This window comes from Taudactylus pleione, unplaced genomic scaffold, assembly GCF_031769625.1.
Source record: "Taudactylus pleione unplaced genomic scaffold, aTauple2 ptg000041l, whole genome shotgun sequence".
NCBI lineage: Eukaryota > Metazoa > Chordata > Amphibia > Anura > Myobatrachidae > Taudactylus > Taudactylus pleione.
In genome coordinates, this window is record NW_028284443.1 from 70,907,393 (window position 1) to 70,933,726 (window position 26,334).

General features: G+C 45.2%; 1 protein-coding gene across 3 annotated transcripts in view; it reads right to left on the bottom strand.

Moving 5' to 3' along the window:
• Window positions 1-279: 279 nt before the first annotated feature.
• Window positions 280-26,334, bottom strand: part of UCHL3 (ubiquitin C-terminal hydrolase L3) — an 88,883-nt gene continuing 62,828 nt past the window's right edge. For all 3 annotated transcript variants that reach the window (XM_088459325.1, XM_088459309.1, XM_088459317.1), the window contains 3 exons: window positions 3,921-3,996; window positions 2,139-2,197; window positions 280-507 (listed from right to left, as the gene is read on the bottom strand). In XM_088459325.1, coding sequence (XP_088315451.1) covers window positions 424-507; window positions 2,139-2,197; window positions 3,921-3,996 — 219 coding nt within the window. In that variant the 3' untranslated portion in view covers window positions 280-423. The remainder of the gene's footprint in view (window positions 508-2,138; window positions 2,198-3,920; window positions 3,997-26,334) is intronic.

A 26,334-nucleotide genomic window follows, 5' to 3' on the forward strand; every position in this document is an offset into this window, starting at 1 on the left:
AAATTTGCAAAAAAACTTTTTAGACGTTGTCATTATGGGGTATTGTGTGTCAAATTTTGAGGACAAAAATTAATTTATTCTATTTTGGAATAAGGCTGTAACATAACAAAATGTGGAAAAAGTGAAGCGTTGTGAATACTTTCCGGATGCACTGTATACTTCCTTTGCACAGTACAAACAAGTCTTGCTTGTTTGGCTTTTCCAAGTTTATTGGCAACATGATTAAAATGTGTTAAGAACTGAACAAAAGCTGCAGCAAGAACTCACCATAATACATCAGACTTATAAACTTTCATTTTTATTTAGTAATGTACAGTAATCTGAGATTTGCACACAAAGATTATAAAATTCCATTTTCACCCCCTGGCTTTCTTTCCAAATAATGTTGGGTAGTTTTAGGGTTGCGCAGAAGTTCAGATTTTGTTATACTTTAGAGAAAGCCACCACAGTAAACCTCAGCTCATCTGGATCACGCTGCATAAACTTTCTGCAAACTTCAATAGCATCCTGGAAAGTGGGAGAGAGAACAGAGAGATCAGAACGTACATTTCATATCAAAGGAGATTAACATGCTCTATTGCATGGTCAGACATTATCACAAATATGCATCTGTGGTTAATAAAAGATCAACAGGAGTGTTTATTTACTGCAGAGTTGAAACATGTGAAGACAAAAGGTTTTAATAGAACGGTTTTGGTTAGTGGACAGATTGCTCCAGTGGGGGGGAACTGGCTTTGCGTGCTTTCATCTCCTAACACTTGTGAATGCATGTTACACATTGCTGGCAAACCTTTATCTTTTCCCATTGTAATGCCTGAACTGACAGAATATAGATGAAGCAACTACACACAAGAATGGTTTTCATTTTCTATCATCTACGTATAATGGCTGAAGCGAATGTAATAGGTGTTGCATACCTTCTTAGGTGGCCTATACCCCTTATGTTGCACTGTGTAACATTGCTGAACTCTATTTTTCACTGTACTGTCCAATTACGTCAAACCATTTACGTTCATCATATGAAAAAATTTATATACGTTAAAATACAATACAAAAGTGACTACCAGAATTCAGAAGTACAGATGTGTACGCTCTTACTGTTGCTTTAGTCACACCAAATAGCCCCTCTCTGAGTGCCCTGTCCTGTGCAATTGTATTGCTCAAAATGTGCGTCCTATTCTCATAATTAAAAAAACAAAAACAAACAGGCACGACAAAATGACATTGTACAATGATGAAGTTTGTGTGCAACATTTGTATATCTGTGTGTGACAGCGTCTGAATCTGTGTTAAAGGGCTCCGATGCGAGAAGCTTTGCTTTTCCTTGCGCCTAGTTCAGTTGTGCTTCATCTGCGACTTTGTACAATGTGTGAACCATTTCCTGTGCGGATACAGTCGCAGCCTAGTCTCTGGTACACTGTGAACAGCTTCTTGCCAAGTCTGCCATTAAGGTGCTACTCCTCTCAGAGCATCTCAGTCATGCCATATGGTGTACAGATCCCCAGTAAGTGAGGACACATCTGTACACTGCATTTGCTAGTAAGTGCTCACTGACTTCTCATAGAAGCGCTGTCCATTTTATGCACTGGTTAGTTGGGCTGACAGGGTTTTCAGGGGAAACAATAGCAGCCGTTAACAAACCTTCTGTTTGTTTTTTTCCCACTAATACACTAATTAGTTGCTGCAATGCAATGGAGAATACCTGGGACATTAAGTATATGATAGATCCAATATCACATAGGAAACAGAAGATCAAAGAGCAGCAGCTATTCACTTCCGATAAACACCAAAGCCACCAGTGCAATCAATGGGAAGAGCTTACTGTATATTGCAATACAAAAAAAAATGAGGGATAGGTCAATCAATTTAACGATCTAATGTAGGAGCAATGTCAGCATCCAAACTCATTAAGCAAGGTCACTGAGAACTTCCAACTTTGCAGTTTCTTATGGGTTTTGATTTTTCATATATTGGATTTAATGTCCCTTTAACACTACCTAGTGATCTATAACTTTCTAGCTTTAACTGTAATGTCTGGCAGGTAACTGCCAATTACAGCGTTTCCTAAGGTTACACTTAACAAAAGTTCTGAAAATACTACCAAAAAAAATGTAATTTAAGTTTAATGGTGTTCTTACTTCTAACAATGTGTCCTCGCTGGTGTGTCCATGATTTACTGGAAAAGGCTTGCATCCATCTGAGATTAAAAAAAGAAACACATTATGAATGACATTATTAAATCAACATGAAGCTACTGTTATAGCATTTTTTTGATCATATTCTACCTTTACCCACTAAGGAACATTCTACCCAACTATTGTGAGACAGAATTATTTTTATATGTGCAAGTATAGTAATAACTGGTAATTGAAACAAGTTCTAAGAGACTCAGCAGTCCAGCTAAGTGCACCCTCCTGTGTTCTGTTAAACACCATAGCTGGGTGATTGAAGTGCTCTTCAATGGAATTACTGACAGGAAGTCTGCTGTGTGTAGGAAGCCTCCTCCCATGACCAAACATTCTGATAATCTCTGGAAACTTAATTTATTTATATATATTATATATATATATATATATAAAACAAATGTACATATGTATGCATCACTTGTACACTACATGGCCAAACTTATGTGGTCATCCCTTTTAATTAGTTTATTCTGACAAGTGCATAAAATCCAGCATAAAGCCATACTGCCAACATAGTCAAGCATTGGCAGTGAGGTTAGGTTATACTGAAGAGCTCAGTGACCTTCACCATGGTACGGTTATAGGATGCCACCAGTACAACAATTTAGTTTGTCAAATTTCCGCCCTGATAGAGCTGCCTTAATCAGTTGTAAGTGCTGTTATTGTGAAATGGACGGTCTAGGACAGTGTTGGCTAACCTTGACACTCCAGCTGTTATGGAACTACATAACCCAGCATGCACTGCTACAGTTTTGCTATTAGGGCATGCTAAAACTGTGGCAGGGCATGCTGGGATATATAGTTCCACAACAGCTGGAGTGTCAAGGTTAGCCAACACTGGTCTAGGAGCAAAAACTGGAGTGGTGTACAATACTATGCCATTGAACTATAAGAGGAGTGGAAACGCATTCTCGGGAGTGATGAACAACGCTTTACCATCTGGAAATCTGATGAATTAATCTGGCTTTGGTGGACGCTTGAACGCTTCCTACCCAAATGCATCCTGTAAAATTTAGCAGGGGAAATAAAATACCTGGGGCTGTTTGTCATGGTCTGGCCTGGTCCCTTAGTTCTAGTGAAGGAGAACAGAAACTGAGAGCCAGGCCTTACTGCCCAACATAAGTACCCAACCTAATACTCTTGTGGTTGAATGGACGAAAATCTCTGCAGCCATGTTCCAAAATCTAGTAGACAGTCTAACCATAGGAGTGGTGGCTATTATAGCAGCAATGGGAGTGCTCCATATTAAAGCCCATAGGTTGATATTTAACATATTAATCACACATTTGGGTGTCCACATACTTCTGACCATGTGTATATTGTGTCTACTTTTTAGTATTCAGTTACCTGTCAGAAAAGTACAACATAAAACTGAATTGTTTTGGTTTAATGAGAAGTTTATTAAAGGCAGTGTTCTCCCTAGGGCCATTTTGATTGGTGTCACATCTGGTATCTTTCTTACACCGCCTGGCATACAAAGTATACTGGCGCCATCCAGCTGGAAGGCACTGTGGGCAGTGGAGGTGCCCACTAATTGTGGCCACACCTGCTGGAGGGAGGATGCTGGAGGCCCCCTCCACCTTGGCCCTCCTAGCTGCCTCATGGTACCATCCGGCTTTGGGGAATGTCTGGGGTGAACACTGGAAGAACACATACACATTCTTCCCAATAAAGTTTTATGTCTGTACTGTATATATTTTCTTTTTGCTTAAGTTAATGTAAACAAATAATTACCTAGCTCATAAAGATGACTTTGTAGATGGACAAAAGCAACGAAGTGTAGGTCTACTTTATCATCGATATTGGGTGCCTGTGAAAATAAACAAATAAAAGTATATACCACACATTAATATATCATCTTTCTATTGAAGATAGACATAACAGTTGGATACAGCAAACCGGTAAATATAAAAACCAATGAAAACATTAAGCTGTATGCATATAGGTGCACAAAATAATTTTGTGACTTGCAATTTGCTAGCAGAACTGCAATGGCTGCATGCATTTCTCATTCCAGACTGCTTTACGTAAAACGTATTAGAACATTATTTGAATCAAAATGGAACGCTGTGCTTTCAGAACCCCAATTTCACAGGTCCAAAGACTCTGAAGGATAAGAAGACTTCTAAGGTATAGAGCTGCCCACACTGATTATTCTTGTCCGATTCCATGCTGCGTTTCTAAAACTTTGGGATAAGTGAGTTTTGGTGGGTTCTGGGAATAATGTACAATACACCCGCAGGGCTGGGAAACTCCCATCAGTGTCCTCCCTCATCAACTAAAAGTCTGTCCATTCTATTGTAATGTCGAAGGCAACTTCTTTAAAAAATAATTATAACATGAGTGAGTGAATCTAAATGTATCCATACAGCATGCAAGCAAAAGCTGAATGTACCAGTACAGTGGTTCCCAAACTCGGTCCTCAAGGCACCCTAAGAGTCCAGGTTTTAAGGATAGCCATACTTGACCACAGATGACTTAATTAGTGCCTCAGTCAAATTGATTTAACCACCTGTACTCAACCATGGATCTCTCTAAAACATGGACTGTTGGGGTGCCTTGAGGACAACGTTTGGGAACCTCTGGTCTAGTACATTAAGGGCACAAAATTAAGTATGGGGCTATTGAAACATATTTACTATTTTGTTTACTTACATGATGGAATATATTAATAATGTTATGTAAAGAAAAAAGACAACCTTTAGATTTGTATGACCTAAATAAAATCAGTTGAGCTACAGTTTGCACTTTTCTATGGTAACTGTACTCCTCCTTCTAATGCACATAAGTTATAGCCCATTAGAGTGTGTATTATTTCATATATACGATGAGCGACAGGTTATTAGGTGCATGTCCTGCTCATATAATTGGCTGCTTATACAGTCATATCATTGCTGAGCATATTGCCTTTTAAAACAGGTACTAACTGATTGCTGATTGTCGGTGTACAAGACAGAATATTTTAGTGACTGAACATGGAATAAGCTCCAGATGCAAACCTGTAAATTTACCAGGAACGCCAATCAACACTGTTGTGTTTGGGCAATGCCAAAAGACAGGCTGGAAAACCACTGGCCTAATCCTTAAAATGGCTACAAAAACTGGCCTTATTTGAAATGCCTCCTGTAACTATTGCTCTAGTCTACAGCAATAGTGGAAGGGATGCCTTAGGCCGTTTACACACTAGATGAGGTGTGTACCCAGTGACGGCACAATATATCGAGCGGTCCGTAAACACTGCACGTACTGGTGCATGACCTTCGACATATCCTTACCCCCGCTGTATAGAGAAGCATGGAGTCATTCACCGGATCTTCAGATTGGCATGCATCGATCTGAAGATTCGATAAACGAAGCACGGGAGTGCGCAAAAGTGCATATGCACTGGACGCTTCATCATTTCAATTCGCCTGAAAATGACAAATTGTCCAATATGTCTGTACCCAGCTTAAGACTATATTTCCATACAAGGTACAGTATGTGTCCATAGGTAAATGCACTCACTGCTGTAAAATATATAGATATTAGAATTCAATAGAAATGAAACAAGAGTTCGATGAACATTCTAAATAATGGGAATGTAATCCCACTGCTTCTAATAAAGGACACTGAATCGCAGATGAAATCAAATATCCCTATTAACCTATGTACAACTGAATTTATGTACACGTATTTCTAATGATCACTGCAGCAATGATATTACAGCTTACCATTTTGTTTCCAGGAAACTATACTTTGATTATGATCCCTTATGTATTCTAGCCAAGTCATGAAAATATGAATATCTCGTGTTAAACCTTAAACTTGGGATGTTTACAGCATGGACATTGATAAAGATTGATCGTATCACTGGAGGAAAAGGTCTGAAAAGTATTACAGTAAGATTACAGGTAATACACAAGCTATGTAAAGGTCACTCCTAAGACTCTTTTAAAAGAATTGCCAGGATTAAATTCCAGGATCACTATTCAAATCACAAATTACCGTTATGAGGTTACAGACTTGCACACAAAAATGGCAGTGACACAGAGACTTAACTACTTTACAGGCAATAAATTGTTTTACTTAATAGAAAATGCAAGAAAATTAACTAAAAATAAATGTGTATTTTTCATTTCTAGCAACCAAAAAATACTTTGTGGTTCTTGCTCCCGCATGAATCCACCTTTCCAAAACAGCAAAATAGTATACTACATGGTTTCATAATATACGCATTTGAAAATGACAATGCATTTATTATTTTTGTTATAGTTTGAATGAGAAAATAATGGCAGTCCAACAGGGCATACCATTTCGAAAAGTAGACAGCCTAAATGTAACCAGACCTAGAATTTAATGATGACAGAATGGGTAAGGTCTGTGCATTAGAACTCCTCATCTATGGCTTTAATGATTTCAGTTGTATATGGAGTAATTGTCTGGTGATCACCACATATTAAAACACATGATTTGAAAGAGGTAATTCCCTTCTATCAAACAAGGGTGCTCCGACTGTATAAGTGTGAGTATGGGGGAGATAAGTGCCATTCCCTCACTCTACTAGCACATCTGCAGTGCATGGTAATATTGTCTAGTTATCACACCAGGGCCAGCTTCATCATTCTCCTGATGAAGTCCTAATAATTTTGATGGACGAAACGCATTGAGAGTTTCCTCCTTTTGGACTGTTCCAGAGAAATACTACTTCTGACATCCAGATAAGCTGTTGATTTGAAACTTGAATGTATGTTTGGATATGCATTTAATAAATTTTTTTTCTAGATTATATTTTTGATGTTGAACACTGTGGTTTCCATTGAGAATATGATCTCCAGGAACCATAATTTGCTGTGAAATACTTAAAAAGCTTTATTGGGAAAAACATTAAAATACCATTTTGCCTCTGCATATGGTATGTGTGCATACTATATTGTGTTTTTCATCACTATTGCTTGACATAAGCTGACACTGAAAAACGGGACGTGCATAAGCCAAAAGGGATGGGCAGCTTCCCACGCGTTTCATCCACAAGGGACTAATATATATATATATATATATATATATATATATATATGGCTATTTTTCAGCAGGGACTGAACCTCTCATTAACTAAAACATTACTAGTGCGCTGCTAGCGCGTCTACTACTCATCCCAGGCGTCAGATGATACGACCCTGGCGGTCTTAGTGAGGACGCGGCTTGCGGGCCCTCACTAGCAGCAGCCTCCGGTGCGTCTCCTACACCGGAAGCCAGTCTCCTACACCGCTGCAGCGCACGATTCCCTGACAAGCAAGGAATCGCCTTACCTGGTCATCTCCTTGGATCCGATTGCAGTCCAGGCCCGTGTCGCTGCTAGCTAAGCTTCGCTGAGACCCGCAGAAATCCCCAAGGCCCGTTCAGGAGCTGGTGTTTCGGCATCAGCGGAAGTAGTAGGAGTCATAGCACATGCGTCCTTTTGTACGCTTAGTACTAACCCAACTCAGTATATATAAACTAAGGTAAATAAAAAAAAATAAAAAAGCCCTAGGACTGCCTAAGCAGTCCCACCTGTTAGAACAGGTGCGTCTGGATACTTGCAGAGCACCAAACAAAAAAACTGAATGCCTGTGGCTGGGGATATAGGGAGGAGGTCCTGTGCATGCTGGGAGCTTGAAAGCTGTAGCTGTTTGGTGCAATGGATTACTCCAAAAAGATACCACAAGGTAGTTCCTGTGGACCCTATGAAACCTGAAGAAGAAATTTATTTTCTATAATATAAGCTTTATTGTAAAAGCCCTTATGAGTGCCTTCTTCTCTAAATACTATATACATGTATGTATATTGTTATTTATTGAGATTTCAAGTCCACGGAGTGCTGGTGTGTGTGTATAGTATAGGAATCTGTATGATATCTCGGCTGCCGCATGGCCAGGAGTTCGAATCCCAGCAGCGGCAGCCCGACAAACCAGCAGAGCCCGGCAGCGGAAACCCGACAGCGCTGGAAATCCCAATCGTCCTAAGGTAAGTATCTACTAACCTAACCCCCCCTAACCCTCCTTAGGGATGCCTAAACCTAACCTCCCCCCTGTAAGTGCCTAACCCCAACCCCCCCTTCCCCGCTGCCTAACCCTAAGTCCCCTGGGGGTGCCTAACCCTAAGTCCCCCAGGGGGGGGCCTAACCCTAACCCTCCCTCCCCCTAGCCTAACCCTCCCGTCGGGGGTGCCTAACCCTAAGTCCCCCCCGGGAGCCCTAAACCTAACCCTCCCCGCCGCGGCTGTCTGCTCGCGGCACCCGGCATCCCTTCGATCGGGATGCCGGGCGCCTGTCACCCGGTGTCGGGGAAATGACAGGCGTCTATATATAGACGCCCGGCATTTCAACCTCGCCGGGATATGACAGTCGGGAAGCCGGCTGCCGGTATTAAGGCAGCCGGCTTCCCGATTGTATACATATATACACACACACACATTTTATATATATATATATATATATATATCACACACACATACCATGTCACTAAGCAAGCTAATCGCCTGCAGTGTAAACAAATAACCAGCACTCACATTTAGATGAATCCACAGGTTTATTCACAAGGCATGTGAACAGACATACCACGTAGCTATCAGTGGCCCAACGATCGTTTCAACTGTACTTCAGTTTTCCTCAGGGGCTAACACATACTGAGCCCTGGAGCTCTTAATATACCCAAAAAGGGCGCCAAAATCAGTAAAGCCCAAATCATGCTGTGTTGCCTTGGCCACGCCCCTTGGCGTTGATTGGTTACAAGGCATCAGGTGGGTGGGAGGGCTTTAAAAGGTAAATAAACAGCCTCCGTTTGTTACACATACATGTCAGTATGAGTACTGTAGCCTGTGCTGTGGACTGAGCAGATCATGACAACATAGAACAAAACAAACACATACACATATATGACTATGGAACAATTAGTGAATCATCGCTGATATCTGTCTCTAGACAGCATCAATTTGGAGAAACCGGCCAACTGGTATCACAGCGCTGGCAACGCCATAATTCCATCATATAGCATTGATCTGTAACTGCATATAATCAATTACAAAGCCATATAGACATGAAACATGACAATGTTAGTGCATACAGTACGTGTGCATTAGAAAATATGCACACGTATATATAGGCAAGTCGATATGTACAAACTAAATAGGCAATTACACCTTAAGGATTTTTGTGCCCAAAAAATGAATGATTCACAAAGTTCCACGACCACCATGGAATCTGAATGTAGCAACCTAAAATCTGTGAGTAAATTTGATCCACCCACACTGAACCCCCCAATACATACCTTTATGAGTGTATTGAAAAGAGACACTAAACCATTTATAGAAAAACAAAAGATCTCATATCATAACATCAGCCTAGATGAACGCAAGGCGATTAAAACATTGAAAGAAGATACTAATCTTGTGATACGAGCAGCCGACAAAGGCGGCGGTATTGTACTGATGAATTATGATGATTATGCCCAAGAGATCCACAACCAACTGGCAGATACCATCTGCTATCATAGGCTTGACTATGATCCTACATGGATATACAAGAAGGAAATTGATGAGGTAATTATCCTCGGTGTCAATAATCGGTACATTAGTATCGAAACAGCAGATTTTCTGAGACAGAAACACCCCAAGATACCAATTCTATACACTCTTCCAAAGGTGCACAAATCCTTAACACACCCCTCCGGTCGACCGATAATTTCGGCGAGAGGCTTGTTATGTCAGCCACTTTCCCAATTAGTGGATTTCCACCTTCAACCACTGGTGAAAAATATTGACAAATTTATATCTGACACTACGGATTTTCTTAAAAAATTGGAAAAGGTAACAGGGATTAATGAGCACTCTCTATTGGTCACATTAGACGTAGCAAGTCTCTACACCAACATACCTCATGACTTGGGGATTCAAGCTTGTAGGGAATGTATCAGTCAGAGTGCGTTCTATAAAGGTCCACCAGCAGAATATCTGTTTTTACTTATTGACATCATTCTCAACAAGAATTATTTCTTATTTGAGAATGGATTCTATCTTCAAAAACAAGGGACAGCGATGGGGTCAAATATGGCCCCTTCCTACGCTAACATATTCATGTCAGCCTATGAACATAAATATCTGTATGGCAGCTCTGATTGGAAGAGTGTACTTTTTTATGTAAGGTACATTGACGACCTATTTCTAAAATGGCAGGGGGGGCGAAGAAAAATTATTACAATTCATTAACTACCTCAATTCAATTCCTGGCACAAAATGTCTCAGTCTCACATTTAGCAGAGAGCACATCAATTTCGTAATGTGTCAGTCTCACTGAATAAGAATCAGGTGGCTACCAGAATATTCAGCAAGGACTCTGATAAAAACATGCTGCTACATGCAACTAACTTTCATCCAGCACCCCTCAAGAGAGGGTTACCTTACTCACAACTTTTAAGAGTAAGGATCAATTCAGAGCCAAAGTCTACCTCTATAGCTCTGATGGATATGGGACAATGCTTCCTCGAAAGAGGATATTCAAAGGATGATATTGATGAAGCACTTGCCAAAATAGGCAAACTTAGGAGGGCAGATTTATTTGAACAAAAAGAAACTTACCCTGATAAAGGGTTGAATGTGTTCAACTTTTGCAGCACGTACACTACTGCGTCCAGCTTTATACGGAAGACGGTACTAGAGCACTGGCATTTATTGACCAGTGACCCTACTTTGTCTACACAAATTAGTGGAGTACCACAGTTTGCCTATAGACGTGGCCCCAATTTGAAAGATTTGTTCGTCCAGACGGATTCTTCCAAATATAAAAAACAACAAGCCCATTGATTAAGCAGAAAACCAGGAACCTTTAAATGTACAGGCTGCACCAACTGTCCCTTTTTGGCAACGGGCAGTTGCTTCACCAATCCTCAGGACAGGAGAAAATATAATATTAGGCATCATTTGGACTGCAACAGCAAATATGTTGTTTATGCTCTCACTTGTCCATGTGACCTTGTATACGTTGGGAAAACTAACAGAATGCTCAAAGAAAGACAGTCAACACCGGTCTTCTATCAAGAAATCTGTATCCACTGCAGATCAGAGACAGGATTTGTCAAACTTACCGGTAGCTAGACATTTTAAAAACAAAGGACCTTCTGTTAGACAGCATAAATGTCACATTATTGACCACATTCCACCGCTCCAAAGGGGTGGCGATAGAGAAAATTCTGCTACAAAGGGAACTACAATGGATTCATCGATTGAACAGTCTCTCACCTAATGGGCTCAATGAGGACTTCAAAATGAGCTGTTTTCTTTAGACATATTCTCTTATTGGATTAATTTTTTTTTATCACTAGCCTTACATGTGACTTTGTTACCCATGGGTGGTAGCAATACATTATACGATATGCATACAGTACTGGTATCACGCGAGTTGCCTTGGGGACATTGCTATATGTCGCATAATGGCTAAGTGTGACCAGTTTATTTTACCGTGTGCTGTGCACTTATGTGCATATGGCATGGTGTTTTCACTTTTTTTGTGCGCATTTCTTAGTATACATGGGCTTGTTGCATTCATTATCCTGGTACATATGGCAGTACAGAAGTGGCCTTTGAAATGGCCACTATTGGCTGTATATTAATTTAAATGTGTTGGCAATTTAATAATATGAGATATGGTAAGAACTTACCCTTGTTATCTCTATTTCTACGAAGTCCATAGGGTTCCACAGGATACCTTGGGGGTATAGGTGTGACGTCAGTCGCAGGGCACCAAAGAGTTAATCTTTCAGCCTCCCAGGATACACTAGGTCCCCCTCCTATACCCCGCCCCCAAGCCAAGGCACCTCAGTTAGTTACCAAGCCATAGGCCGGAGGAGGAGAAGGAAGAGAGAGAAAAAAGATCTGGACACATACAAGAATCACATTCTCACCAGAGGGAGACGGAAAACCGGTGACCAGAGCAAAGCCCATCTGCAGCACAGGTGCGACAGGGCGGGAGTCCTGTGGAACCCTATGGACTTCGTAGAAATAGAGATAACAAGGGTAAGTTCTTACCATATCTCATATTTTCTACTTCAGGGTATATGGGGTATGCACAGGATACCTTGGGGATGTCCCAAAGCAGTATCCTTTAAGGGTGGGGACGCTCCTGTGCAGAAAGGAGAATCCGCCGCCCGAAGGAAGCATCCTGAGAGGCGAAGGTGTCAAACCTGTAATACCTCACGAAGGTATAGACAGAGGACCACGTAGCAGCCTTGCAGATCTGAACTGGCGAGGCACCACATCGAGCTGCCCACGAAGGACCCACAGACCTAGTGGAATGAGCCTTCAGAGAAGGAGGAACCGGTAGGCCTTCATGAAGATAAGCTTCAGAAATAGCCATACGGATCCAGGCTGCCAAAGTTTGCTTTGAAGCAGGCCAACCCTTTTTACGGAAGCCATAGAGGACAAACAAAGCGTCCGACTTCCTAAACGAAGAAGTGAGGTCAACATAAGTCCTTAAGGCCCGCACAACATCCAAAGAGGCCTCACCCCCGGAAAGACCCGGTGAGTTAAAGGCCGGAACAACGATTTCCTCGTTAACATGAAACTGGGAAACAACTTTGGGAAGAAACTCGGGCCGAGTGCGGAGCACTGCCCTGTTCCCATGAAAAACCAAGAAAGGGGGTCTACAAGAAAGAGCCCCTAACTCAGAAACACGTCTGGCCGAAGCAATGGCCAGAAGGAAAACAGTCTTAGCTGTTAGCCATTTAAGATCCACTGAGCCCAGTGGTTCAAACGGCGGTCCTTGGAGAGCCCTCAGGACCACAGCCAAATCCCAAGGCGCCACAGGTGGAACAAAGGGCGGCTGAATGCGGAGAACACCTTGCATATAGGTGCGCACATCCGGGATTGTAGCAATCCTACGGTGAAACCAGACAGATAGGGCCCAAACCTGTACCTTCAAAGAAGCAAGGCGAAGCCCATGATCTAGTCCCGCTTGCAGGAAGGCGAGAATCCGAGACAGACGAAACTCCCGCGGCGCATAACCTCTCGGTCGACACCACTGGAAGAACGTATGCCACACGCGATGGTATATCCTCGCGGAAGACGGTTTCCGAGCTCGCAACATGGTACGCACCACAGAGCTGGAAAACCCCCGGGACCTCAGCATGGCCGTCTCAACAGCCACGCCGTCAAAGACAGCCGAGTCAGGTCCGGGTGAAGACAAGGACCCTGAGACAGAAGGTCCGGTCGCAGCGGCAACCGCAGAGGACTGTCCACGGAAAGACCCTGAAGGTCTGAGAACCAGTGCCGTCTGGGCCACGCGGGAGCTACCAACAGGAGCGTCCCTCCTTCCTGTTTGAATTTCCGGATTATCCGTGGAAGAAGGGAGACCGGAGGGAACAGGTATGCGAACCGGAACGTCCACCGGACGGACAGAGCATCCACCAGAGACGCCCCTTCGTCTCTTGTGCGAGACCCGTACACCGGCAACTTGTTGTTGTGCCGGGACGCCATGAGGTCGATCTCTGGAAGACCCCACCTGTCCACCAGTAGTTGAAAAACGTCCGGGTGCAGGGACCATTCCCCCGGATGAACGTCCTGGCAACTTAGAAAGTCCGCCTCCCAATTTAGCACTCCCGGGATGAAGACCGCTGATATGGCCGGAAGATTGCGCTCCGCCCAAACCAGGATCCGAGAGACCTCTACGAGAGCCGCCCGACTGCGAGTTCATCCTTGCTTGTTTATGTAGGCCACGGTGGTAGCGTTGTCCGACTGGACCTGCACCGGGTGACCCTGGAGAAACCGATGTGCCTGCTGGAGAGCATTGAAGACCGCACGGAGTTCCAAGATATTTATTGGAAGCTCCGCTTCTGTCGGCGTCCACCTGCCCTGGAACAAGTGTGGACCCGAAACTGCTCCCCAGCCCCGAAGACTGGCGTCCGTTGTCAACAGGACCCAATTTGGAACCCAGAACGGACGCCCCTTGTTGAGGTGGGTCGTCTGTAACCACCACGCAAGGGACAGGCGAACCTCCGGGGTGAACACAATCGTCTGGGACTTCAGAGACTGAGGCAGCCCGTTCCACTTTGACAGGATCAGGTGCTGCAGAGGTCTGGAGTGAAACTGGGCATATTCCACCATGTCGAACACCGACACCATGGAGCCCAGTAACCTCATCGCCGAGTGTAGAGACACCCGGCGGCTGTGCAGACAACTGCGCACCCTTGACTGTAAAGCAGAGATCTTTTCCTCCGTCACGAAGATCTTTTGCTGTCCCGAGTCCAATAAGGCTCCAAGATGTAGAATCCTCCGAGACGGGATTAGAGTGGACTTCTGCCAGTTGATTAGCCAGCCGTGCCGTTGCAGCAGGCTCAATGGTCAGGTCCAAGTGGCGTAACAGGAGCTCTGGAGATCCCGCCACCAATAACAGGTCGTCCAAGTACGGCAACATGCGGACTCCCTGCAGCCACAGAGAAGCCGCCATGACCGCCATCACCTTGGTGAAAACACGCGGTGCTGTCACCAGGCCAAAAGGTAACGCCCGAAACTGGAAGTGGTCGCTGCGGATTGCAAACCTGAGGAACTGTTGATGGCGCAAAAGAATAGGGACATGCAGGTAAGCGTCCTGTATGTCCAATGACACCATGTAGTCCCCAGGTTCCAGCGCCAGAATGATGGACCGTAGGGTCTCAATCCGAAACTTCGGTACCCGCAAAGACTTGTTGAGTGTTTTGAGGTTGAGAATCGGACGATACGACCCATTGGGTTTCTGTACCAAAAAAAGATTTGAATAGAAACCCTGGCCCCTCTGGGAGAATGGAACAGGCACTATAACTCCAGCCTGGAGCATAGTGTGCAATACCGCAGCTCCGTAGCCTTGTTCCGGTCTGATGGTAGACCCATGGTGAAGAATCGAGCCGGGGGTCTGTGCCGGAAGGAGAGGGCGTACCCGTGGGAGACCACCTCCAGAACCCAAGTGTCTGTCGTAGTGACCGACCAACACTGTGCGAACTGCAGCAGGCGGCCTCCCACCCTGGGATCCCCCAAAGGGAGGCCCGGACCGTCAGGCCGCAGGCTTGTCATCTGGCTTGGGGGCCGGACGTCTGGTACTCCATGCCTGCTACTGGGGCTTGACCGATTTCTTAGGGCCAGCCTGACAAGGAAACGACTGTGGTTTGGGCCTGCCCTGGGCCCTAGATGACCGAAAGGACGATGGTCCAGAACCAGAAGGAGCAGCGGCCGACGGGAGACAAGCCAATTTGGCTGCCGCCAGCGTGGCCACAATCTTATCCAGATCCGGACCGAAGAGAACTTCTCCGGTAAACGGCAATGCTTCCAGACCCTTCTTGGAACCTGCGTCCGCCTTCCAGGATCGCAGCCACAAGGTGCGACGAGCAGCTGCCGCTGCTGAAGAAATTCTAGACACCAGAGTACTAATGTCTAGAGTCGCCTCGTTGATGTAGGTGGCCGAATCACGGAGATTGCCAATCAACTCCGCCTGTTCGGCCGGACAGTCGGAATCAAAAGCCTCTAATGAATCCGCCCAGCGCTCCATCGCTCTGGCAACCCAGCAAATGGCCATAGCCGGCCGTGCTGCCCCCCCGCAAGGGAATAAGCGGACTTCAGGCAGATTTCCACCTTGCGGTCCGTAGCATCCTTAAGGGAGGACATGGATGGCATCGGCAATGTGGCACTACGGACAAGACGGGTCACGTGAGAATCCACCTGTGGAGGGGATTCCCACTTAGCAAAATAATTATCCGCAAACGGATAAGCCACCGCCAGGTGTCTCTGCGGCTGGTATCTTTTGCCAGGCTGTTTCCACGCCTCCTCTAAATGGTCCACCAACTGACCCGAAAGAGGAAAGACTGTGGCATCGCCCTTCACATCTTTGAAAAAGGCATACTTAGACTTAGCCGCTGGGGGAACTTCGTCCTCAATCACCAAGGCTGTGCGGACTGCCCGAATAAGTCCAGGAATATATACTTTGGACTTAGCATCAGCGTCCTTAGTATGGAGAGGTTCCTGATCGTAAGGATCCAGAATCTCCCCATCATCAGACGTCCCTTCGTCATCCTCATAAGGAGCGGACAGAGACGCCACCGGCCGTTTATGAGGCCGCATCACAGACTCCCCTTGCAACACATCCGACAAGTGCTGTACAGAACTAGTCAGGGAGTTAACCCACGCTGGCTCCTGAGAAACCGGGAGCGGGGAAATAGGGAGACTGGGGTACCACCAATTGTCGTGGGAAACCCTGCATGGGTGACGACACCACAGACTGCTGGGACAAACCCATCGGAGTAAACGCGGGCTGCGGAGCTAACTGGCCCACTAAAGCTGTTAGCGCCTGAGCGAAACAAGCCCAGGGCGGCCCCTGTACCAGTGCTGTAACCGTAAGAGGCCGCGCCATGGACAAACACTGCCGGCAAAGGCCCTCCGCGCTACCCTACCCCTCCGCTAACGGTACTTTACACGTGGTACACTGTAGCCGGAGGGGAAAATCACTTTCAGACATGATGGCACCACGTATGTGACCCCTCTCACCAATTATATATTAAATAGGCGAGAGACCACCCTGCAGCACCGCACCGCAAGGGCTTAGCAGAAAGAACAGGGACAGTAATAAAGCTGACAGTCTTGAGAAGAAAAGTTACAGGCAGCAGCGCTAGCACAGTCACATACAATGCAAAGAAAATCAATTCCTGCACTAACAGCGCTGATCACTCAACTACACAGACACAGGGCCTGGTAGGACACAGCGCTGCATACACAGACCTGACCACAGCGGAGGAGAGGTATGCGGGGGGACCCAGACCACGATGCTTCCAATGCAGGCTTCCAGCAGCGTTCACCATGCTTCAGAAAAGATGGCCGCCGAGGAGCAGAGAGAAGGCTGGCCTGGGGGAGGAGCGCTGACACAGGGCCAGTCAGCACAGTGCAGAGAGGGCTGTGTGCAGTGGGGGAGGTGCCGGCTGTGAGACAGGGAAGGCGCGCTCCCCTGGCATGCATTTAACCCCTGGGACGCCGCAGCGCTACCGCGCTGCTGCGGTCCGCTGTCCCAGGGGGTAGTGGAAGCGCAGGTTGGTCGCCTGGCTCCACGCTGCAGCCAGTCCCCAGGGAGACCCCTGCCTGGGGACTTAGGACCATGTGATCAGCGGGGACCCACCGCGGGACCCCGCTGCTTACATCTGCCCCCCTTGAATCCGGCCATGGTCCGGAACATCTGGGGTCACCGCTAGCTGTGACCCCAGATGCCCACCAGCATCCCCGGATCAGTACCGGCGTTCTGGTACCGGCGGGGTGTAGGGAAGACAGCATGAACGTCAGGACTGACTGTCCATGCTGTTCATCCAGATGTGCAGCCACAGCTGCATGAAGAAAAAGCTTCAGGGGCTCTTCTAGCCCCCACTCCAACAGGTGCACCCGACTCTGGCCGGGCACCAAACTAAACTGAGGTGCCTTGGCTCGGGGGCGGGGTATAGGAGGGGGACCTAGTGGATCCTGGGAGGCTGAAAGCTTAACTCTTTGGTGCCCTGCGACTGACGTCACACCTATACCCCCAAGGTATCCTGTGGATACCCTATGGACCCTGAAGTAGAAAGTGGTGTTATTGGTGCTGTATTGCAGAAAGACCAGCAGGTCTATACACCAACGTTTGATATAAGCTGACCACAGCGATCTGTTGCCATACATTTCCAGTGCTGTTATAATCAGAGCTGGGTGCCGTACATGCTTATGCATATGACATGGTGTATGGCTCCAAAGAGCCTTGTCATATTTTCTAATGCACACGTACTGTATGCACTAACATTGTCATGTTTCATGTGTATATGGCTTTGTAAGTGACTATATGCAGTTACAGATCAATGCTATATGATGGAATTATGGAGTTGCCAGCGCTGTGATACCAGTTGGCCGGTTTCTCCAAATTGATGCTGTCTAGAGACAGATATCAGCGATGATTCACTAATTGTTCCATAGTCATATATGTGTATGTGTTTGTTTTGTTCTATGTTGTCATGATCTGCTCAGTCCACAGCACAGGCTACAGTACTCATACTGACATGTATGTGTAACAAACGGAGGCTGTTTATTTACCTTTTAAAGCCCTCCCACCCACCTGATGCCTTGTAACCAATCAACGCCAAGGGGCGTGGCCAAGGCAACACAGCATGATTTGGGCTTTACTGATTTTGGCGCCCTTTTTGGGTATATTAAGAGCTCCAGGGCTCAGTATGTGTTAGCCCCTGAGGAAAACTGAAGTACAGTTGAAACGATCGTTGGGCCACTGACAGCTACGTGGTATGTCTGTTCACATGCCTTGTGAATAAACCTGTGGATTCATCTAAACGTGAGTGCTGGTTATTTGTTTACTCTGCGGGTGATTAGCTTGCTTAGTGACAGGGTGTGTGTGTATATATATGTATGTATGTATGTATGTATGTATACAATCGGGAAGCCGGCTGCCTTACTGTTTTTTGAGTGCCATCTCTCATGATAGATATATAGATATATATAGTTAGTACCAGTCAAAAGTTTGGACACACCTTCCCATTCAATGGATTTTGTTTATTTAAATTATTTTCAACATAGTAGATTAATACTGAAGACAACAAAACTATGAAAGAACACATATGGAGTTATGTTGTAAACAAAGTGCTAAACAAATCAAAAATGTATTTTATATTTTAGATTACACAGTAGTCATATAGTGGTGACCACTGTGTACTAACCCTACCTCTACACAACACAACTGATGGTCTCAAACACATTAAGAAGGCAAGTAATTCCACAGATTGACTCTTGACAAGGCACACCTGTTAATTCAAGACCATTCCAGGAGACTACCTCATGAAGCTGATTGAGAGAATGCCAAGAGTGTGCAAAGCTGCCATCCAAGCAAAAGTGGGCTACTTAAACAGGCATTTCCTTTTTGTTGCCTTCGATCTCATCACACAGCAGCTTGATGTAATAAAGTTTCATTGTTCCAGCATATATTGAAGGTATCATAATAAACGAGCTAGACATGGCCCTGACAGGACAATAAGCTGCAGTCTTTCTGCATATTGGCTTCTCATTTATGGAGGACCCCCAACAGCACAGTGGGGTACATGTACTAAGCCTTGAAAGAGGGAAAGTGGACATAGATAAAGTACCAACCAATCAGCTCCTGACATTTTTTAAACACAACATGTAACATGGCAATTAGGAGCTGATTAGTTGGTACTTTATCTTTCTCCAAGGCACAGTACATCTCCACCAGTGTGTGTTATTCTTTGCAAACATTTTTAAAAACCATGATTTAGACTTAAAAATATTTTAACCGGTTATACTGTGAACACAGGGCTCGATTCAGACCTGCTCGCTAGATGTGTATGCAAATGCGGCAAGGCAGACAATCGAACGGCAAGGCATTAGCACGCCCACTATGTCTTGGCGTGCGATCGCTCTCTGTATGCAGATGCCCACCGGCCTGTCTTAAGACGCCCACTTGCACACGTCATCTCCAGGAAGTGTATGCAACCGTCGGTAACATCGAATGCATACGCAGTGCACTGTAAAATTCAGCCAAGTGACGTGTACTATGACGCTGCCTCTTAATTATGCACGCCTCTGAAATGGCGTTAATACGCTCGGCCACACCTGTGTTCGCACCTCCACTCCCCCGTTTCTAGCGGCCAGTCCGTCACCACCCACAAACAGCTTCTCCTGTCACTCATTCAGCCGGGCTGTCTATGCGCAACAAGCGCTTCCTGATCGCTCACACTGGTTTGCGCATGCGCACTGCGATGCGTACGCATGCGCGGATTGAAAACATTGGCTGGCTGCGTGCGAATGCATCCTAGCGAGCGGGTCTGAATCAGGCCCACAATTCGATAATGAAAGTAAATATTAGTCAGAATTTACTAGCACTCTCAACTTCTTTATTACTCTATGGTCAATGTGATGTCTGCTAAATATATATTATTAGTACTGAAGTATCTTCATTTGATAGTCTGCGGCCTCATGCAATCAGTAATTCATAGGTATATGCATATTACAAATAAGATTTTGACTCACACTTACATTAACATCAGGTGGAGTGATCTGTAATTGCCAGCGAGTGAAGTAATGAAAGCTGTGGAGCAATGACTGGTACTCACCATCTAAAACATGAAAAATGGAATAAGCACCTTTTTTCATCTTTAAATGGAGTGTGCCTAATGTACTGTAAATACAATGTAGAAAAATACACTATAGCTAAAAAATATATACAGAAAGAGAAATAAATGAATAGTCTACACTAGTGCATCAACTTGGGGGTCACAAAAATACTCTCTTTTTTGGGGCACTAATCCACCAATCATAAATTATGAGTAGAATTTAAAACATAACTTTTCTTATTATTATGCAGAAAAAATAAAAGTTCTCACATGTAAGACAAACAGTTTAATAACAAAACCCAATCAGCGTGACGTCTAAATATGAAGATCTCCAATGGTCACTAGTCTGGGTCTGACATGCTAGAATAATGCACTTTATGATTGAACCACGAGCAAATTTACAAAAAAATGGGATTTCAGCATAGAGAAAACATCATAAATTCCTACCATGTTTTATATTAAAGAACCACTGCTATTCACGATGTTTAGCAACACTAGGCAAACAAATAAAACATATATAATGTAGGGAATACATTAATAACTGTCCCAAGGCGAAGAATAAAATGGTAATGATAAAGTTATATGTATAGGAAAAAAATCCTCAATTTAAGTCAGCGGCAACCCCCACTGTTATAGATCTAATAACGCAGATATAATGAATCCAAATATACACTAAGTCAATATGGAACAAAAAATGATACATCAAACAATCAATTCTGCTCCTGAAATGTGCATATTTAGAAATAGCGATCCGTATGATCAGAAAATGTTTGTACCCATCAGAAAAAGAAAGACCACAAGTGGCTGCTGCATGTCATTTGCACCTGGAGTGAATGACACGTGAGTGGACCTGCTATGATTGTGTCAGGGTATTGAAGAAAGTAAATGACAACTGGACTGACACCTCCGCAGCATGTCTGATACAAAGTATTGAAAGCAGATAAAGATTAGGTGCACTGTGTCTATCCCTGTGTCCACAGGCTGCTTGTTGCAGAGATTTGCAGTGCAGACGGCTCTGGGGGGAGTGAGGACACACAGCACCCACAGAAAGGGAAAGGTACCTGTCTGCTTCTATGTATGGAGTGGTTGCCGTGGCCGCCAGACGTATGTTTCACCACATAGAGGAGGCTGTGTCAATGGTTGCTTTCTCAATTGGTCCTTGCACCTATACCACCCACCAGCACTATTCACTGCTGCTAGTAAAATGTATCCATAGCCTGGTCCTCTCACCAACATGAACATGGATTTTTTTTCTAATGCTTCAGTATCCAAGGATTGAGCTTCTTAGCTACATTGAAACCATATTGTACCTAGCTAAAAGTGTATACTGAAAGTGTATAAACAAGGCAGGTGGCTAACAGTAGGTGAACGTAGGTGGCTGTCTAGGGCACCAATGGCATTTGGGAGCTAAATATATTGAAAGTCACTCATCTTGTGTGTATGGTACATCCACATGGAGGGCTGGTCACTGACAATAAGGAGAACACAGCTTCTTACATGTGAAACTGTTGGGTGCTGCATCTCAATGTCAGTAAAACGCTGAAGGTTGGTGCTTGGCTGTGATGTTATAGCTGAGCACTACACTACCAGTGTGAGGAGCAGAGGAGGTCACTCACTTCCCAGAAGGGGCAGAGATTTAATGGCCTAGGGGGGCACTGTCACTGGGTATGGGTGGTGGGAAAGCTTAATAAAACACAAATAATATGTTCAGATAGCAAGCACAATAGTTTAATTTGACATAAATCAAAGTTATTTAATATCAGTGCAATATAATAGGATAGGGATGGCCAGACTTTTGGACTCTGTGATCTACTTTCAAAGCTGAAAATTTTTCTTGATCTACCGGAAAAGAGGATGTGGCATGCAAGAAAAGGGTGCGATACGTATTACCGGCGGGCGCATGGCCGGCGGTTCAATTCCCGACAGCAGCTACTCGACAGCGCTGGAAATCCCGATCGTCCTAAAGGTAAGTATCAACTAACCTAACCCCCCTAACCCTCCTTAGGGGTGCCTAACCCTAACCTCCCCCCCTGTGCGTAAACCTAACCCCCCCTTCCCCGCTGCCTAACCCTAATGTCCCCCCAGGGGTGCCTAACACTAACCCTCCCTCCCCCTAGCCTAGCCCTAACCTCCCAGGGGGGTGCCTAACCCTAAGTTCCCCCCGGAAGCCCTAAACCTAACCCTCCCCCTCCTCGGCTGTCTGCTGCAGCGCCCGGCATCCACTCGATCGGAATGCCGGGCGCCGGTCTCCAGACATCGGGCAAATTACAGGCATCTACATTTAGACGCCTGTCATTTGTCCCTAGTCGGGATAAAGCAGTCTGGAAGCCGGCGGTCGGCATTTAGACCGTCGGGTTTCAGACTACATCCCCAAGAAAAGGAGGCATGACATTGCAGCAATTGGCATTGGGACTGTCCCGCCAAAATCACATAATTGCCTCCACGGCAAAGAAAAAAAAACAAACGATATTTTACACGACCTGCCTGATTTCGACGCCTTGGGATGACAAATCGTATCAAATATGTCCAAATCGATCACATTACAGATGCGCGTACCCGCTGGTCGTACAACACATCATCAGATCTTGCCTGCTACAGGCAAGATTTGCCAATCTCATACAGGATCAAATTAGACACTTTTCACACTAAATCGTGTCCACGATTGCCGGGGAAAATCGGACACAATATCGCATTGTGAGCACATCGCATAGTGTGTAGGCACCTTTACATTAAAAAAATAGAATAAAAAATTGCCACAGCACCCCAAAGACGACACTGACCTAACCTGTCAGGGAGATAAGCTCCCAATCCATCCCTGCCCTCAGTTACAAGTAGTCCAGCAGCAACCTCATTACAGGCCCGCCAGTGATGATCGGTCCGTGGTGCCGGAAGCATCCCCTTTTAGGTTTGGCGTCCTTGAGCTAGCCCTGTCCCCGTGACACCCTTAACCCAGATCTCTGGCATGGCGCAATGGAGGCAGTTACATGTGGGTGGGCATATTCAAATGGAGTCTGCTGGGTTAACATATTAGGCGGATGTTTGGTTAAGGATGATTGGTTAAGTGTGTATGCTTTGTGCATAAATCATATTACATATTCCTTGCCATTAAACTGCACCCCAAACTATTATTATTAAACCTCAATTTTTTGTATTTTGCGGGAAATGTGAACTGGGCTAAATAGGGAGCTCTGCAAGCATTGCCATGCAACATTGGGGAAGATGTATGAAGATGCGGTAGGGGGGGAACTGGTAACCGTGCACGTTTAGTGCTGCACTTACCGCTTCCCTGCATATAGTAATGCAGGGAGCAAGCACAATGACAAGGGCGCTATGCACCTCTGTCATTATCAGCGCTGCCATCTACAAGATAGCGTGACAATATACTAGTAAATGTATAAACGATCAGTGGCACTGATCATTCCGACAGCTGCAGTTGTCGTTGCCCTAACACCACAGCAGTGACAGCACGGTTCCTGGCTGAGGCGGCTGCCAGGCTCAGGGCTGCATGTGAGATCTCGCGCATGCCCAGTGAAGCTGGTTGAGACAGGCGACACAGCAAATCAGCAAGTAGGCTGATGCTCTGTGGGCTCTGGCAAGGATCGCGGGAGGGGATAGTTTTCACTCACCCACTCCGGCAGACTAAATGTTCTCACATCCTGTAGGTACGGTTTCCTGCTTCGCTTCGGTAACTAGGTGCGTCGCAATAATACATCTCACCCCTAATGCTTAATCTGATTTAACACCAATGACTTTGCAACAAAAAATCTAATCCCAAGTACCTAGTACACTATTTGTGAACTAAGGTGCAAAATTGAGTAAAAAAGCAGCACAATGAAGGGAAAAAGCAGCAAAGTTGAGTAAAAAGTACTTTGCACGGGAATTGCGCCAGGCATCTCAAGCCATATGGGATGGCTAAATGAGGACACATCTGTTGAAATGAATGCAATGGCAGTGCGGTAGCGGCTTCGGGCAAACCCCGACTGGGGGGAGGTCCAGAAATGTCCATGCATGTCAACGCGCATGAGAGAACACATACATACACACACACATACATACTTTCTTTTTGTGTACCGTATATACTCGAGTATAAGCAGAGTTTTTCAGCACAAAAAATGTGCTGAAAAAGTACCCCCTCGGCTTATACTCGAGTCAAGTGTAGCGCTGACCGGACGGAGTTCGGTCAGCGCTACACACAGCACAAACACACAGCCGCCGGAGCCGGCAGCTGCGTGTTTGGTGTAATCAATCAGCAGCCGCTGAGAGTCTGTCAAACTCTCAGCGGCTGCTGCTGCTCCCACTGCGGGAGCCATCTTCCGGCTCCCGCAGTGGGTGATGGGAGACACGTCGTCATGACGACGTCTCTCCCATGCAAAGCGGCCGGAGGAGCGGACAGCGGCAGGACCAGGAGTTACAGGTAAGTGATTTTTTTATTTTTATTCTTGTCACGTCTCTCTCTACTGGGGGGGGGGGGGGACGACGACTACAGGGGGCACTACCAGGGGGCGATTACTGCAGGGGGCACTGAAAGGGGTATTACCACTGGGGGAACTACCAGGGGGGGATTACTACAGGGGGCACTACCAGGGGAGGATTACTACAGGGGGCACTACCAGTGGGGGATTACTGCAGGGGGCACTGAAAGGGGGGATTATCACTGGGGGCACTACCAGGAGGGGTTACTACTGGGGGCACAACCAGATCCTGCCATTTCCCACACTAGGCTTATACTCGAGTCAACAAGTTTTCCCAGTGTTTTGGGGTAAAAGTTGGTACCTCGGCTTATATTCGGGTCGGCTTATACTCGAGTATATACGGTAATACATTTTTTCTTTAAGATTGACATTAGAAGAATATGAAGATATAATGTAGAGCAGGCATGTCAAACATGCGGCCCGAATAAACATTTTCTGCGGCCCCAGAGTGTGGGCTCACACACACATATTATATATATATATATATATATATACATACATACATACATACATACACAGGTTGAGTCTCCCATATCCAAATATTCCGAAATACGGAATATTCCGAAATACAGAATATTTTTAGCATGACAGATAGTGAAAACTTTGATTTTTGACGGTTCAATGTACGCAAACTTTTTTTTAAGGCACAAAATTATTCAAAATAAAGTATAAAATGACCTATAGGCTTTGTGTATAAGGTGTATATGACACATAAATGAATTGTATGTATCTACACAAACTTTGTTTGAGCCACAAAATTATTGAAAATATTGTATAAAATTACCTTCAGGCTGTGTGTATAAGGTGTATATAGAACATAAATGCATTCTGTGTTTAGATTTGGACCCTATTCCTAAGACATTTCAATATGGTATGCAATTATTCCAAAATACGGAATATTCCGATATCCAAAATACCCCTGGTCCCAAGCATTTTGGATATGGGAGACTCAACCTGAATATCGCTCCAGAGGCCAGTGTTCCCAATGAGCCTGCGCCTGCCGCTCTGGAGCTAATAAGATCCAGTCAGTGGCAGCGTCTACACGGGATGGCGAGAACTGGAGCGGTGCCCAACGGCCGTCATGAAGAAAGGTAAGTACTGCACAGACAGGTGAGTGGGGCGTGTTCTGTACTTAGAGGGGGCACAGCATAAGGGGCATTACTGGGGGCTCTGCATAAAGGGGCATTACTGGGGGCTCTGCATAAAGGGGCATTACTGGGGCACTGCATAAGGGGCATTGCATAATGGGCACAAATTCAGGGGGCATTACATAAGGGTCTGTAATACAGGGTAGAATTGCATAAGGGGCACTGCACTGGTTTTTTTTAATAATCCTTTCAAAATTGCATAGAATACTTTTTTTTTTGTTGCGGCCCACACACTCGTAGACCCTGTATATTCGGCCCAGTTGGTATTTTGAGTTTGACATGCCTGATGTAGAGAGTATGCAAAAATAGGATTAAATTTGGTTTAGAATGTATTAAATGCAGTTCACTTAATTTCCTTAAATACTCTATGGCAGCATCAGGAATGGGTCAACACCAAGTCAGCTGATTAGACAGGAAA